The sequence below is a fragment of the Oncorhynchus tshawytscha genome, linkage group LG10 (assembly GCF_018296145.1).
Source record: "Oncorhynchus tshawytscha isolate Ot180627B linkage group LG10, Otsh_v2.0, whole genome shotgun sequence".
In the NCBI taxonomy this organism is placed as follows: domain Eukaryota; kingdom Metazoa; phylum Chordata; class Actinopteri; order Salmoniformes; family Salmonidae; genus Oncorhynchus; species Oncorhynchus tshawytscha.
This window is the reverse complement of record NC_056438.1, coordinates 30,842,726-30,856,573: the sequence shown is the minus strand read 5'-3', so window position 1 is coordinate 30,856,573 and position 13,848 is coordinate 30,842,726. Positions and strand designations below refer to the sequence as shown.

Genomic DNA, 13,848 nt, shown 5'->3' with positions numbered 1-13,848 from the left:
ATTTTTATATGGAGGTCAATGAGAGAGTGTCAAATTTGGTCAACAAAAAATGTAATTGCTAATTTGCTATGTTAGGTTTATTTGATCTAATAGAAGTTTCATACTGGTTATGTTGCTACAAGTGCGCTAATATAAGTGGACGCATGTGTCATTTTGGCAACTTCGAAAAAAACGGCTTTATATCGAAGTTGTGCCTGTTGCCACTGAGATAGATAGAGGATATAACCCATTTTTAGTATGGACGTTGCCATTGAGGGCTTTCACCATTTTAAAGTAGTCACTTGGGTGGGGATTCCAATTAGTTGGGATGCAAAGTTAGCCAGTGAAGAAGAAGAAAAGGTACTATTCTAAAATGTAGATAACCTCAATAGCGCTGCCCATGCTAGCCCAGACGCTACAATAGAAAATGTTTGGCATTACTCAGGTACATCATTCTGAACCGTGCAGATAGAAATGTGATGTACAGTCTGTACTCCCAAAAGCATATTCTACATGTTCTTCACACAATAGCCAAGCAATGTTACAGAAACCTCCAGATAGAAATGGCTATTCATTCACCCTGCTGTCCTTTTTTTGTTCTTATGTAAATGTTAAATATGCATTTATATCATTGTGTCAAGCTTAGTTTTATATACAGCTGATCTTTAACCTGAGCATTTCGTATTTTTCTGTACGTAAACCCGAGACACTCCATTTAGTATGATATGTTACGTTTTGTATGGTATGGTATGTATTAATTTTTGTATATCCATCACCCCTTTGTAAGATATTATATGAATTACAATTTGTATTATATGTTATAAATTTGCAAAACGTACAATACGCTACAAATTTGCATAACGTACTATATGTTACAAATTTGTTATATGTTTGATATGTTACGATTTCTAGCTAAGTGGCTAGGTGGTTAACATTAGCTAGACTCGGGGTTAGGGTTATCAAATCAAATGTTATTTGTCACATGCGCCGAATACAACATGTGTAGACCTTACCGTGAAATGCTTACTTACAAGCACTTAACCAACAATGCAGTTTAAGAAATAGAGTTAAAATGTTGACAAAATAAGTTGAAGTAAAAAATAGAATAAAAACGAACACAATAAAATTAGTGAGTAGCAGCAGTGTAAAAACAAAGGGGGGGGCGGGGTCAATGTGAATAGTACGGGTGAACATTTGATTAATTGTTCAGCAGCCTTATAGCTTGGGGTTAGAAGATGTTAAGGAGCCTTTTGGACCAAGACTTGGCGCTCCGGGAACCATTTTCCATGTGGTGGCAGAGAGAACAGTCTATGATTTGGGTGACTGGAGTCTTTGTCAATTTTTTGGGCCTTCTGTTTAGTATATAGATCCTGGATGGCAGGAAGCTTGACCCCAGTGATGTATTGGGCCATATGCACTACCCTCTGTAGCGCCTTGCGGTCGGATGCTGAACAGATCAGGATGCTCTCGATGGTGCAGTTGTTTGAGGATCTGGGGACCCATGTGTTTGGACCATGTTGGTGATGTGGACACCAAGGAACTCGAGGGAAAGCTTTGTATGTGTCTCTGTGTGTGGAGTAATGGTGGTCTAGAGATTGTTTTCCTCTTGTTGCACATGTGACATGCTGGTAGAAATTAGGTAAAACATTTTCCTGCATTAAAGTCTCCGGCCACTAAGAACACCGCTTCTGGATGAGCATTTCCTTGTTTTCTTGTGGCCTTATCATGTCTGGGAACGGGGTTCCGCCTCGCCAACAGCCAATGAAATTGCAGGGCGCCAAATACAAATCAGCAGAAATCTCATAAATCAAATTTCTCAAACATACAAGTATAAGGCACCATTTTAAAGATAACATTGTCATTAATCCAGCCAGTTTCTGATTTCAAAAATGCTTTCCAGCGAAAGCTCCACAAACGATTATGTTAGATCACCACCAGCCAAAAGAAATATCTGCCATGTTGCGCAGTCAACAATAGTCAGAAATAGCATTATAAATATTCACTTCCCTTTGATGGTCTTCATCAGAATGCAATCCCAGGAATCCCAGTTCCACAATAAATGTTTGATTTGTTCAATAAAGTTCATAATTTATGTCCATATACCTCCTCTTGTTAGGGCGTTTGGTAAACAAATCAAAACGTGCATGCAACTTCCAGCGGAAAGGTCGGACGAAAATTCCCAAAAGTTATATTACTGGTCATAGAAACATATCAAACTATGTATAGAATCAATCTTTAGGATGTTTCTATCATAAATGTTCAATACTGTTCCAACCGGAGAATTCCATTGTCTGTAGAAAAGCAATGGAACGAGAGCTACCTCTCATGTGAAATGCGCGTGACCAGTGTGTGACTGCTGGCAGACCTCTGACTCATTCCCCTCTCATTCAGCCCCCCTTCATATTGGAAGCATCAAACAACGCTCTAAAGACGGTTGACATCTAGTGGAAGCCTTAGGAAGTGCAACATAACCAATATCCCACTGTGTATTCGATAGGGGCTGAGTTCAAAAACTACAAACCTCAGATTTCCCACTTCCTGTTTGGATTTTTTCTCAAGTTTTTGCCTGCCATATGAGTTCTGTTATACTCACAGACATCCATTCAAACAGTTTTAGAAACTATCCAATAATAATAATAATATGCATATATTAGCATCTGGGACTGAGTAGGAGGCAGTTTACTCTGGGCACGCCCCTAGACCAAACAGGACAGCTCGTTGAGTGAGGTATTGGTACCAGCATTGATTTGTGCTGGTAAATAGACGGCTACAAATAATATAGATGAGAACTCTCTTTGTAGATAGTATGGTCTACAGCTTGTCATGAGGTACTCTTCCTCAGATGAGCAATACCTTGAGACTTATTTAATATTAGACTTTGCGCACCAGCAGTTATTGACAAATAGACACACACCCCCGCCTCTCATCTTACCAGACGTAGTTGCTCTGTCCTGCCGATGCACGGAAAACCCAGCCAGCTCTATTATCCAGGTCATCGTTCAGCCCCGACTCTGTGAAAGATAAGGTATTACAGTTTTTAATGTCCCGTTGGTAGCATAGTCTCGACCATAGATCATCGAGTTTGTTTTCCAGTGATTGCACTTTGGCCAATAGAACCGATGGTAGTGGCCCTTTACTGCCTTGCTTCTGAATCCTCACAAAAACCCGCAACCTTCTCCCTCTGTACCTCCGTCTTTTCTTCACGCGAATGACGGGGATTTGGGCCTGGTCTCTGGAATGCAGTATATCCTTTGGGTTGGAGTCATTAAAGAAAAAAATCTTTGTCCAGTTCGAGGTGAGTATTTGCTGTTCTGATGTCCAGAAGCTCTTTTCGGCCATAACAGATGCCAGCAGCAACTTTATGTACAAACTAAGCTACAAACAATGCGAAAAAAACAAACAAAATAGCACAGTTGGTTAGGAGCCCATAAAATAGCAGCCATCCCCTCCGGAGCCATTATCTGAAAAGGGGTTAGGGGTTAGGGTTAAGCTGAAGTCTAGGTGCTTAGGAGTTAGGTTAAAGCGTTAGATAGGTTAAATGGTTAGATACTACTGCACTGTTGGAGCTAGGAGCACAAGCATTTCGGATCACCCGCAATAACATCTACTAAATACGTGTATGTGACCAATAACATTTGATTTGATTTAACTTTAGGAGAAGGGTTAGCTAAACGGGTTAAGGTTAGGGTTAGGGGAAGGGTTAGCTAAAATGGTTAAGGTTAGGGTTAGGGGAAGGGTTAGACAACATGCTACGTAGTTGGAAAGTAGCTAAAAAAAAGTATTGATTGTTTGATGTTTACTATATTACATTTAGTCTATGAGTCCAGACGGACAACTTGGAAACCCCTGGAACACTATAAACACCAATCCATTGTCAGAGGATAGCAAAACAACAATAATAAAGCATGGCTGCTATTCAATGGATTGTTGCTCTCCAACATAACTGGCGCAGGCAGCGCAGTCTGTTGTTGTAGACTATATGATGTGCATATTACCACGGAGCCCGTTGCAGACTCACAGTGAAGGGGGTATCCTTCCCCGGGATACTCGGATTTAAAAAGAACAATGTGTGTGCAGTAGAGTAGGGTCAGTTACTGTATAAAAGGAAACTGAGACTGATATATGTTGGTGCTTTGTGTTAAAGCACTGTGGAAGTAAGAAGACGCTGGGGGTTCAAATCTTGAAATGAATGAATTATGGTGTTATGTATTTTCGTTCATAAAAACTATTCTGCGAAATGTATAGGCCTAGTTTACGTTTAACATTAAATATGGGCTATTAGTCGATTTTGCTTATGACGCAAGTGGCATCGATTTCAGCACCTGGGAATTGGACAGCTAGCCCAACATGATCGCGTGAAAAACCGAACACGGCCCCAACGACGCTCTTGGCTGTGGCATTTAAATCAAATCAAATCAAATTTATTTATATAGCCCTTCGTACATCAGCTGATATCTCAAAGTGCTGTACAGAAACCCAGCCTAAAACCCCAAACAGCAAGCAATGCAGGTGTAGAAGCACATTTACAGTTTCATTCTACATGCTTGTTTGGAAAACACGGAATAGATTGGCTCGTAAATAACGATGCATCTGCTATGATCATCGTAATGTTTAAGTTACATCGCAGTTGGGAAAGAGGACCAGACCCAACTGCTATCACACCAATGGGATAGCCACCCATTAAGCAGAACGGAACTTCAATCTTTTTTTAATGGTAAACGGCCTGAGTGAACTATCGTCTTTTATCCACCATCTTCGAGGACAGTAGGCCTATATAATCTCGTGGGAAGTGATCAAGTCAAATAATTTAGTCTCGTAGAAAGAGCAATGTTTTTGCAGTACGAGATGCGTCACCAGATGGCGCCCATGCTATGTGCACGGCGCGCGTCCTCTAGTTGGCACACATTGACGACCACGTTGTTACCAGTGTCTGCCCTCGCTCCAATTCCACTCCCTCTCTCCCAGCTTCCCTCCTTCCATCCCTCTCTCTCCGCTGACAGTATAGCTATCTATCTTCCACTCACATCGCAGTCTCTGTCAGTATCCGCGGTATGAGCGCTATAGGCCTAATGGCGCGAAGCATGGTATCTCTGCGTCCGAAAGGAATCGTTTCAGCGCACCTGTGCTTGGCCGTGGTTATCGCCTGGATGTCATTGATGAGACCCGTGCTATGTGACAGCGGCGTTTTACACCGGAGCGACGGGGATCGTCTGCTTGACAGCCGCGGCGCTGTAGGCATAGACGGGGTTGACGGAGTGTTCGGACCGGGCTTGGGTGAAAATGATGGGGACGCGGGCGACGTGGGATCCCCGCGCTTCAGGAGAGCACTATCCCAAGAGAAAGTGTCCCTGCTCAGCAGCTCGTTCGTGCTCAAAGGGGATGCTACTCACAACCAGGCGATGGTGCACTGGACTGGAGAGAACAGCAGCGTAAGTACCGGTCCCGTCCCGGTTCCACTCAGTCGCGATATGTCGGGTTCCCTGCTTATAGCCTACACAACCCACCAGTCACCAAGGCACCCCATTCCAACGGACACAAGTTATTCTCAATGCAGTAGCTATACATGCGTAAATTATTTTCCGTCATAACATTGCGCATGGCATTGAATCAATGTAGAAAAAAAATATTATTCGAGTGCGCCTCTAAAAGGATAGGCATATGGTATATGTTTACAACAGCTTATTTTCCTATTGTGTGTCCTGCTCCGACTGGTGATAGAGAGGGCATGATTATGTGCGGAGAAATGCGCCTGTCTTTTGTTTGGCTGCACATTATCATGACAGCCTGTTTGAACGGCGCGCACACTGGAGGCTGGTTTTTCTGTCCCACTCGGTGCCACTAGATCAGTGTTGTTGCCTGACATTGTCATATATGATACGAAAGTGTGTAAATAATATGTATTAGTAGCCTGTCAACCTCGAATGTTTCAGTGTATTCACGGCATTTGTCCCAGCAATGAAGAGGTTTATAACCTAGATTCATTGACATGTGATGAATTGACATCTGTAACTGTATATTTTGAGCCTCGCAAGGCCGAGGTCAAGTCAGAGCAGGCCAATGTAAACAACATAAGAGTGGGCTTTGTGACTGGGTAGCCTATTGTCAGCTGTCCGGGACCTGGCAGTGTCTACCGGAGACATCTCTTCAATACCATGCTATTGTCAAGACAGAAATTGCCCACTCCTGCAAACACAATCAAGACGGCTCTCGAACATGCCTTGAAATAGACGTCTACTCGGTAGCAGTTATTTTAAAGCCGCAAACAGCAACATGCTAGGGTCTATAAGATTGAAATCACATTTTGACTTGGCATTGAATTTGATTGATATCTATAAAAAAAAAACCTGAGTGTGTAGGTTAAGAACACACAATTTTGTCTTAAAAAAGAGGGATTTGTATTCCTGAAGAACTTCTCTACGTCAATATGCACTGATTCAATACTGAGCCAAGTTTGAATCTGTCAGTCAGTCAAACGTACACTGACGGCCTAGGAGGACATGTTTGAGTTATCCTAAATGAACTTGGCAATGTCCTACTTTGAAAGGTCGACTGTAAGGAGGTCTCCCCTTATATAACGCAGGCTAATAAAATAAGACAAATGCTGCCATTCAATATCACCAGGTCTGACATTTACGCCCCCAGCACAGATTGATAGGTATAAAAAATGAATTTCAACCCCCCTACCTCCCTCTATTTGAGAAATTTGGATGGATGGATTCGAGGGAAACTCCGAATTTGTGTGTGTAAAGGGCTATTGGGGGCATCATGATTTGGAATCCCTGAAGAATACAGCCACTTCTGAATCTATGCTTTCTTAAGGGGGAAATGATGGAGCAAACATGGACAGAAGATGTTTTTTTGCTCCGAGCCAATATAAGATAGAAGAGTCCAAGGTGGGTGTTCTTTGTTAGTATAGTAACCCATTTAAAAACCCACTCTACCTGTCTCTATGTCTTTAAAGTGATTATTATTTGGCTTGATGAAAGCACTTATGCCCTCTTCTATGTGTCTTCTCTGTGCTGTTATTACAATCGCACGTGCTGTGCCCGGCTCACTCACTTATGACAATGACAAGAGGAGGGCTGTTATTTCTCTGAGAAGCCTTGATTGATCAAGTGCCACTCAGAGGAGAAAATCACTCTCTCTCTCTCTCTCTCTCTCTCTCTCTCTCTCTCTCTCTCTCTCTCTCTCTCTCTCTCTCTCTCTCTCTCTCTCTCTGTGCATACGCTGTCGCTGTTGGAGATCGATGATGCCTGTGTTTGATAGGGAGGTGGTGGGAGGAGGATGTCCTGTTTAGAGAGAAAGAGAGTGGTGGGCGGCTTTCACTGATGGTGGAACATCATTTGAACAGAGAGAAATGGAAAAGGGCGGATTCGGGAGGTTGAACAAGATGGAAATGTAGAGCAAGACAGTGAGGCAGGGAAGAAAGGGAGAGGGGAGGGTTAGAGGGGAGGTTGAGAGAGCGCTGTCTTCTACGAATTGGTTGCTAGAGATGCTGCTGGCACATGTGCATTTTATTCACACACACGCACGCACACACGCACAAACGCACACACGCACGCACACACGCACACACGCACACACGCACAATGGATGGGAAGTATTTGAGATTCTTATTTGAATTACTTCTTTGTATTTTGTCATTTGAATTACACTGGGCTGAACTACCCTCCAATGTATTTTGTGTTGTCCAAATACTATAATGAGTATTTTCCAAATACAAAATACTTTTCTATATAAAACAAAATTAAGCGGTTCACATTTTGTGTCCCCCCCCTTTCACCCAGCAGAATTCTGATAGCACTATGGTGTGATAAAAGTGTCTACTAAATGAACTAAATATAAATGTAAATGTAAAAATGAACAAATACAAAGCATGCTGAGTATTATTCTAATGAGCTCCACCCCAAAACAATACACAGTGTGCTGTGCAGTTCATTTTGTTGTGTTCATTTTTACATATACATAAACATTTTGGTCATTTAGCAGACATGCTCACCCAGAGTGACTTGCTCAACTAAGGTAGTTAAACAACAACCTATCACAGTCATAGCAAGTAAAGAAAAATGTGTAACCGTCACTGAGAATGTTGTTGCTGTTAGGGCCGGCTACTAATTACATTTTGTATTTTAATACACAAAACACATGTATTTTAATGAAATACATGACAAAATACAAGTATTTTGTTGTTTATTTTTGATACATTTTGATACATCTGATTTTGTATCTGCATTTTGTAATTGTATTTTGTCATTTTTGCCCATCTTAGCACACACACACGCCCACACCCATAGGATTCGGTACATCTTTGTCACGTTCTGACCTTTATTTTGTTTGTTTTGTCTTTATTTAGTATGGTCAGGGCGTGAGTTGGGGTGGGCAGTCTATGTTTGTGTTTCTATGTTTTTTCTATTTCTGTGTTTGGCCTGATATGGTTCTCAATCAGAGGCAGCTGTTTATCGTTGTCCCTGATTGAGAACCATATTTAGGTAGCCTGGGTTTCACTGTTGGTTGGTGGGTGTTTGTTTTCGTGTCTGTCACCACACGGGACTGTTTCGGTTTGGTTTTCATTCATGTTCACATTTATTGTTTTGTAATTCTTAGTGTTCAGTTTATGTTTTATAATAAACGATATGGACACTTACCACACTGCGTTTTGGTCCGATCCCTGCTACACCTCCTCTTCAGACGAAGAGGAGGAAATCTGCCGTTACAATCTTTCCTTGCCTCTCAAGTTCTTTAACACCGCTCTGAGTGGTGAGTATAAGTCTCTTTCAGGGTGTGGAATTAGCTATGTACATAATGTATAGCCCAGCCAGCCAGTCTGGTTTAATACAGTCTATAGGGCCTTCAGAGGTGGCTGTGGCCAGACAAAGGATACAGACGGTTGTCATTGTCAATAAATGTATCCCAAGATGCATCATGCCTGGTGTGTATCTGGAGGTCAGACTCTATGGGACTGCACAATTAGAATTTGACCTTTTAATTGTGTGTACACAATGGCACATTGCCCTTTACCCCCTATTATTACATATTTATTACACAACTAGACAAACATTGCCAGTGTACTGAAGGGTCATGCACATTGCCATAATGGTAATGTAGACATGAACCTTTCTTCATAATGATGCTCAAGACACACACACACGGACGTGCACGCACGCACGCACACACACAAACGCACGCGCGCACCCCCCCACACACACACACACACACGCACACGCACGCACCCACAAACACACGCATGCACACACGCACACGCATGCACACACATTTTCCTTGTCATTAAGTTAAGGAGACCGGGTTCAAACGCTCGGTTGAACCAACAAGACTCTGTTCAGCAGGGAGTCCGGGTCGACATGTGGTGTAATGAGGGCATGGTCGTGTTTGGACCGCACACAGTCCGACCGGAGCCGGAGGAACACTCCCTTACATGTCCCCAAGAACGGTAATTAATTCCAGAACCCCTTGTTGTCAGTTCCGGAAGACATTCTAGGAACGGTCGGGCACCAAGCCCCATAACTTGATACCAGCATTCCGAACAGAGAGTTTGCTTCCACTGTTGAAAGAGCCTTCTTTGTGCTTCCCTATGCACTCTCTCACTCTCTCTCTCTCTCTTTCTCCCCTTTCTTCTGGGCTTTGTTGACTAGCTCCAGGGCTCTGAGAAGTCGGCTTCTCTCTATTTCTGTACTCATCTTTCGATGGCGTTGAGCTCAGCATTTAGCAAGTGTTCTGTAGTATCCAGGGCCTCTACTCTGTGAAGGAGATAGACATGAGGGGGAGTGAAAGGGGTAGAGAGAGAGAGAGGGAGAGCGAGAAAGAGCGAGAGAGAGATTGGATGATGGATGATTGCAAAGTGAGAGTTTTAGAAAGGGAATGAGAGAGAGAGAGAGAGATCAATCATAAGCACACACTCTCCGATATTTTGGTCCTCCCTGAAGAGTGAGTTTTTGACCCAGGTAAACACACACACCCCTGTGTGCTTCTTGTTTTTTTCCAATGACTGCACACCCTTGCACTGTTGTGTTAAAAGAGTGTGTGTGTGTGGAAGGTAATAGTGATGGTGATGATGAAAAGTTTCAAGATGATGAAGAAAGACCACAAGGAGGCACACCAGAGGAGGCTCATGGGAGGAGAAAAAGGAGGACGGGCTCATTGTAATGGCTGCAATTGAATTAATGGAACGGTATCAAACACATCAAACATACTGAAACCACATGTTTGACTCTGTTCCATTCCAGCAATTCCAATGAGCCCATCATCCTATTTCTCCTCTCATGAGCCTCCTCTGGTGTGCCTCCTTGTGGTCTTTCTTCATCATCTTGATACTTTTTATCGCCATCATCATCATCACCATCAAACATAATCTTCCTCTTCTTCTTATCACCTCCTTACCTCTTCACCCCTGTCCTCACCCCTAACCCCCCTTGTTACCACGCCAATGCTATCCTGCCGAGCTGCCAGATGCTGGCGGGAGATTGCAGGGATCATTTCAGCCAATCATGTCAGGGGTTTATCCCCTGCAGCAAACATGTAATATAAACATGATGTTTTGTGCATTTAGATTGAGAATTGAAAAGCACGTTTTATGAGAAGGTGCTTGATTGCAATTTGCATACATAACATATTTTTTCTCCCTCCTACCACCACTTCCTGGATCTGGTCGTAAGCTGAGGTGCTGACTTAATGCAAAAGACATTTGTTCACGCTTCACATACTAAACAGACAGTTCATTTGGTTCCACTAGTCTTCGGGTTGGAAATTGTTTGTACATGTGAAGTGAGTCCTCCAAATCGTTTTTGTCATCTCTCTCGATCCATCCTCTGCGCACTTTTCTCCAACCAGGCTAAGTGAATGCTAGGTCTGGAAGTTTTAGGGCTGATCTAGTGTGTGTGTGTGTGTGTGTGTGTGTGTGTGTGTGTGTGTGTGTGTGTGCGTGTACAGTTGACATTAATCATGGGTCCCCCAGGAGACATGGAGACAAGGTCTTTGCCAGGGAAATCAGAATGACTGGTTCTGCCTCCAAAGATGTCTGCTGGCCCGTGGCTTAGAGTGCCTCCCTCCCAATGTTTCTGTCACTGATTTTCTCACAATGACAGGGCAGCATAAGGCAATGGCTGCAATGTTTTATAATTAGAACATAGATTTAGACTTAATGCATGTATTAACTAGTAACTACTTATTATTATTTTTTTATACCTTTATTTAACTAGGCAAGTCAGTTAAGAACAAATTCTTACTTTCAATGACGGCCTAGGAACAGTGGATTAACTGCCCGTTCAGGGGCAGAACGACAGATTTGTACCTTGTCAGCTCGGTTACTAGTCCAACGCTCTAACCACTAGGCTACCCTGCCACCCCTTACTTACTTACTGTTAAATTGATGCTATCACCTATCGCTTGATCTGAATGATGCACCTTACAATGTCTGATGCAAAGTTATTGTCTCATTACTGTGGGTTGGTTCACAATTTGGCTTGGTACACTATTTTGCTTGGTACACTATTTGAGTTGGTACACTATTTGGCACAGACCATCTATACATAACACCCAAGGCTACTTTACTTTAGCAGGGTGAGGCTTCCAGGTCAACCCCATGGGGAACCACCCAGGCAGGCTAGGCTAGGCTAGGCTAGACTAGGCTAGGCAGGATTAGAGAAGAGAGCTAATTAGGTCGTGTTTTTAGATGTGTTCTCCTTACAGATTGTTCTGATCGGGCTGGCAGCAGCAGCGGGCTGATAAGATAAGGGAGAGTCCTGGGGTGATGTGGTTGTTATCCAGGTTCTGTTGCTACTGACGAGGTGGATAAATTCCAATCTTTCGTGATTTCTTTCTTTCTCTCGCTCTCTCTGTCTCCTTCCTGTTATTCCCTTCCATCCTGGGCTCTGCCCTATCGTTCTAGCTCGGGGCAGTACCCCTCTTTCTCTCTCTCGCTCTCTCGCTCTCTCTCCCTTTTTCTTTCCTTTTTCTCTCTCTATTTGGCAGTCTCACAAATGAACACATCCCCGTCTTGGGGAGCTGAAAACTATTCAGACTTAAATAAACTATTCTAGGGATGTGTGTGTGTCCCGGCAACGGGGAAAAACAACCACTTGGCAAGCCTTGGCCCTATGGACACTTATGCTTTCCTCCTCCTCCTCCATACTTCCTGCCTTCTTTGATTGACGTTCTTTACAGCGAGTGCTCGCGTCCTAGACGTGGTTAGTTTCTTCCTGGAAATGGGGACTTGTTTTACTTCCTACTCATCAAGTTGTTGTTTGTGTTGCCTCTCTTGGAAACCGGAAAGCGAAAGTTCCCGGGGTTGCCTTGGCAACAGGGCTGGAATTCTGTAAGAGTCTTCCAGTGGATGTGAGATGTTCATGAGAAGCGCTCAGAGTGCGCTCGTGCCTCTTGCCCCTTTCTAGACCTGCATGTTTCCTTCTGACTCCAGCTAATAATACAGCCACAAGAACTACACTCTTTCACCAATGGAAAAGGCCTTCGGATTTGGAGTGTGTGTGTGTGCGTGCGTGCGTGCCACGTGCGTGTGTATTTGTCGGTCCGTACGTGCATGCATGTGGATGTGTGTGGATGCCCTACTGCTGCTTTAGTACAGTAGTGAGAAATCTAATATGAGGGGAAGGGATATGTAGCGGCACAGTGAGGTAGATCCCTTAGTGGCTCAGCGGGGTTCCCTCCCTCTCATCTGCTCATCACTAACACCACAGATTGGAGATTGGATTCTGGCCAGGCACTCTATACTCTACCTGTCTGTCTCACCAGGTGTTACTGCACAGTTTGTCTCACTCTTTCTCACTCCTGCACTTCACCAGATCGTTTGTCAGTATTGAAGTCTCCATTTGACATAAGGCCTATCTACTCGCCTGTTATTGGTTTGTTTCAGTATTATACAGAAACCATTTCTACTGTTAGGCCTATCATCTCCTTCCTTTTTCATTGGACTTGTCAGTCTCAATTGGTGGAACAGTCTGAGTTATCCAAATATTCTGTGCCCTGCCCTTGGGCCTAATGGGTTCTATTGGCAGCAGTCGAAACCAGGACCAGGAGCCCAGACCCTAACTCGGGAAAAACGACAAAAAAAAGTGGTTAAAACGCGGTTCTGCCTCCCAAGTTCTCCTACGGTGACGTACGTGCCCAGCTACCTTGCCAAACCAGCACTCACACACCCAGATGGAAAATATGCATGAGTTGACCGACGGCCGTTTGCCAGCAATAATTTTCCCGGGAAAAGGTGAACCATTTGTGACTCACATTGATAGCAATTAGCGCACCCATGTACCGGAGGAAGGGGAGGCTGGAGAGAGAAGAATGAAAAGAAAATGAGAAAGAGACTCAGTGGGCTCTTTAAAAAAAAAATTTTTTTTTTGAAATCTCAACTTCATGTTACTTGGGCGGTGTGACAAACACGCTTGTCAAAAAATAGATCCCTGTTTTTACATGAAAAAGAAAACGGCCGACGCTACGATCTCACAAACACGACAATGCCGCCACATTCTTTGGTGGGCGTCCATAGTGTTAGTTATTACGTTCATTTCTCTCCCCCTTCCCGCTAACTGTTGCCTACGTGATTAGATGAAGACATGGGAGACGGCAAGAAAAATGGAGAGCGGCAACAAATTGAATTATTGTTTTGAACGCTGGCTTGTCAAAACATCGGCTGTAGCTAAATCCAGATGTTCTGCACAGCATCCAAGGAAATCCATGCCATGCTTTTAGTTATAACCAGACTGTCACTGTGAAATATTATATAGCCTACCATAAGGTGTTCCATGATAGGTTTCCATTATAGGGTTTTGCAGTGCATACATTGAAATGTAAAATAATACCGTGACCTTTACATCAGCAGCACCTATAGATTCCAATATGCAT

General features: G+C 43.4%; 1 protein-coding gene across 8 annotated transcripts in view; it reads left to right on the top strand.

Annotated features, from left to right (window-relative positions):
* Positions 1-4,940: 4,940 nt before the first annotated feature.
* Positions 4,941-13,848, top strand: part of LOC112261018 (VPS10 domain-containing receptor SorCS2) — a 330,639-nt gene continuing 321,731 nt past the window's right edge. For 5 of the 8 annotated variants that reach the window (XM_042328500.1, XM_042328499.1, XM_042328498.1 and 2 more), the window contains exon 1: positions 4,942-5,408. In XM_042328500.1, the coding sequence (XP_042184434.1) occupies positions 5,031-5,408 (378 nt within the window). In that variant the 5' untranslated portion in view covers positions 4,942-5,030. Of the gene's footprint in view, positions 5,409-13,848 lie in introns of all 8 variants that reach the window. The other 3 variants (XM_042328502.1, XM_042328501.1, XM_042328497.1) reach the window with 2 other exon arrangements.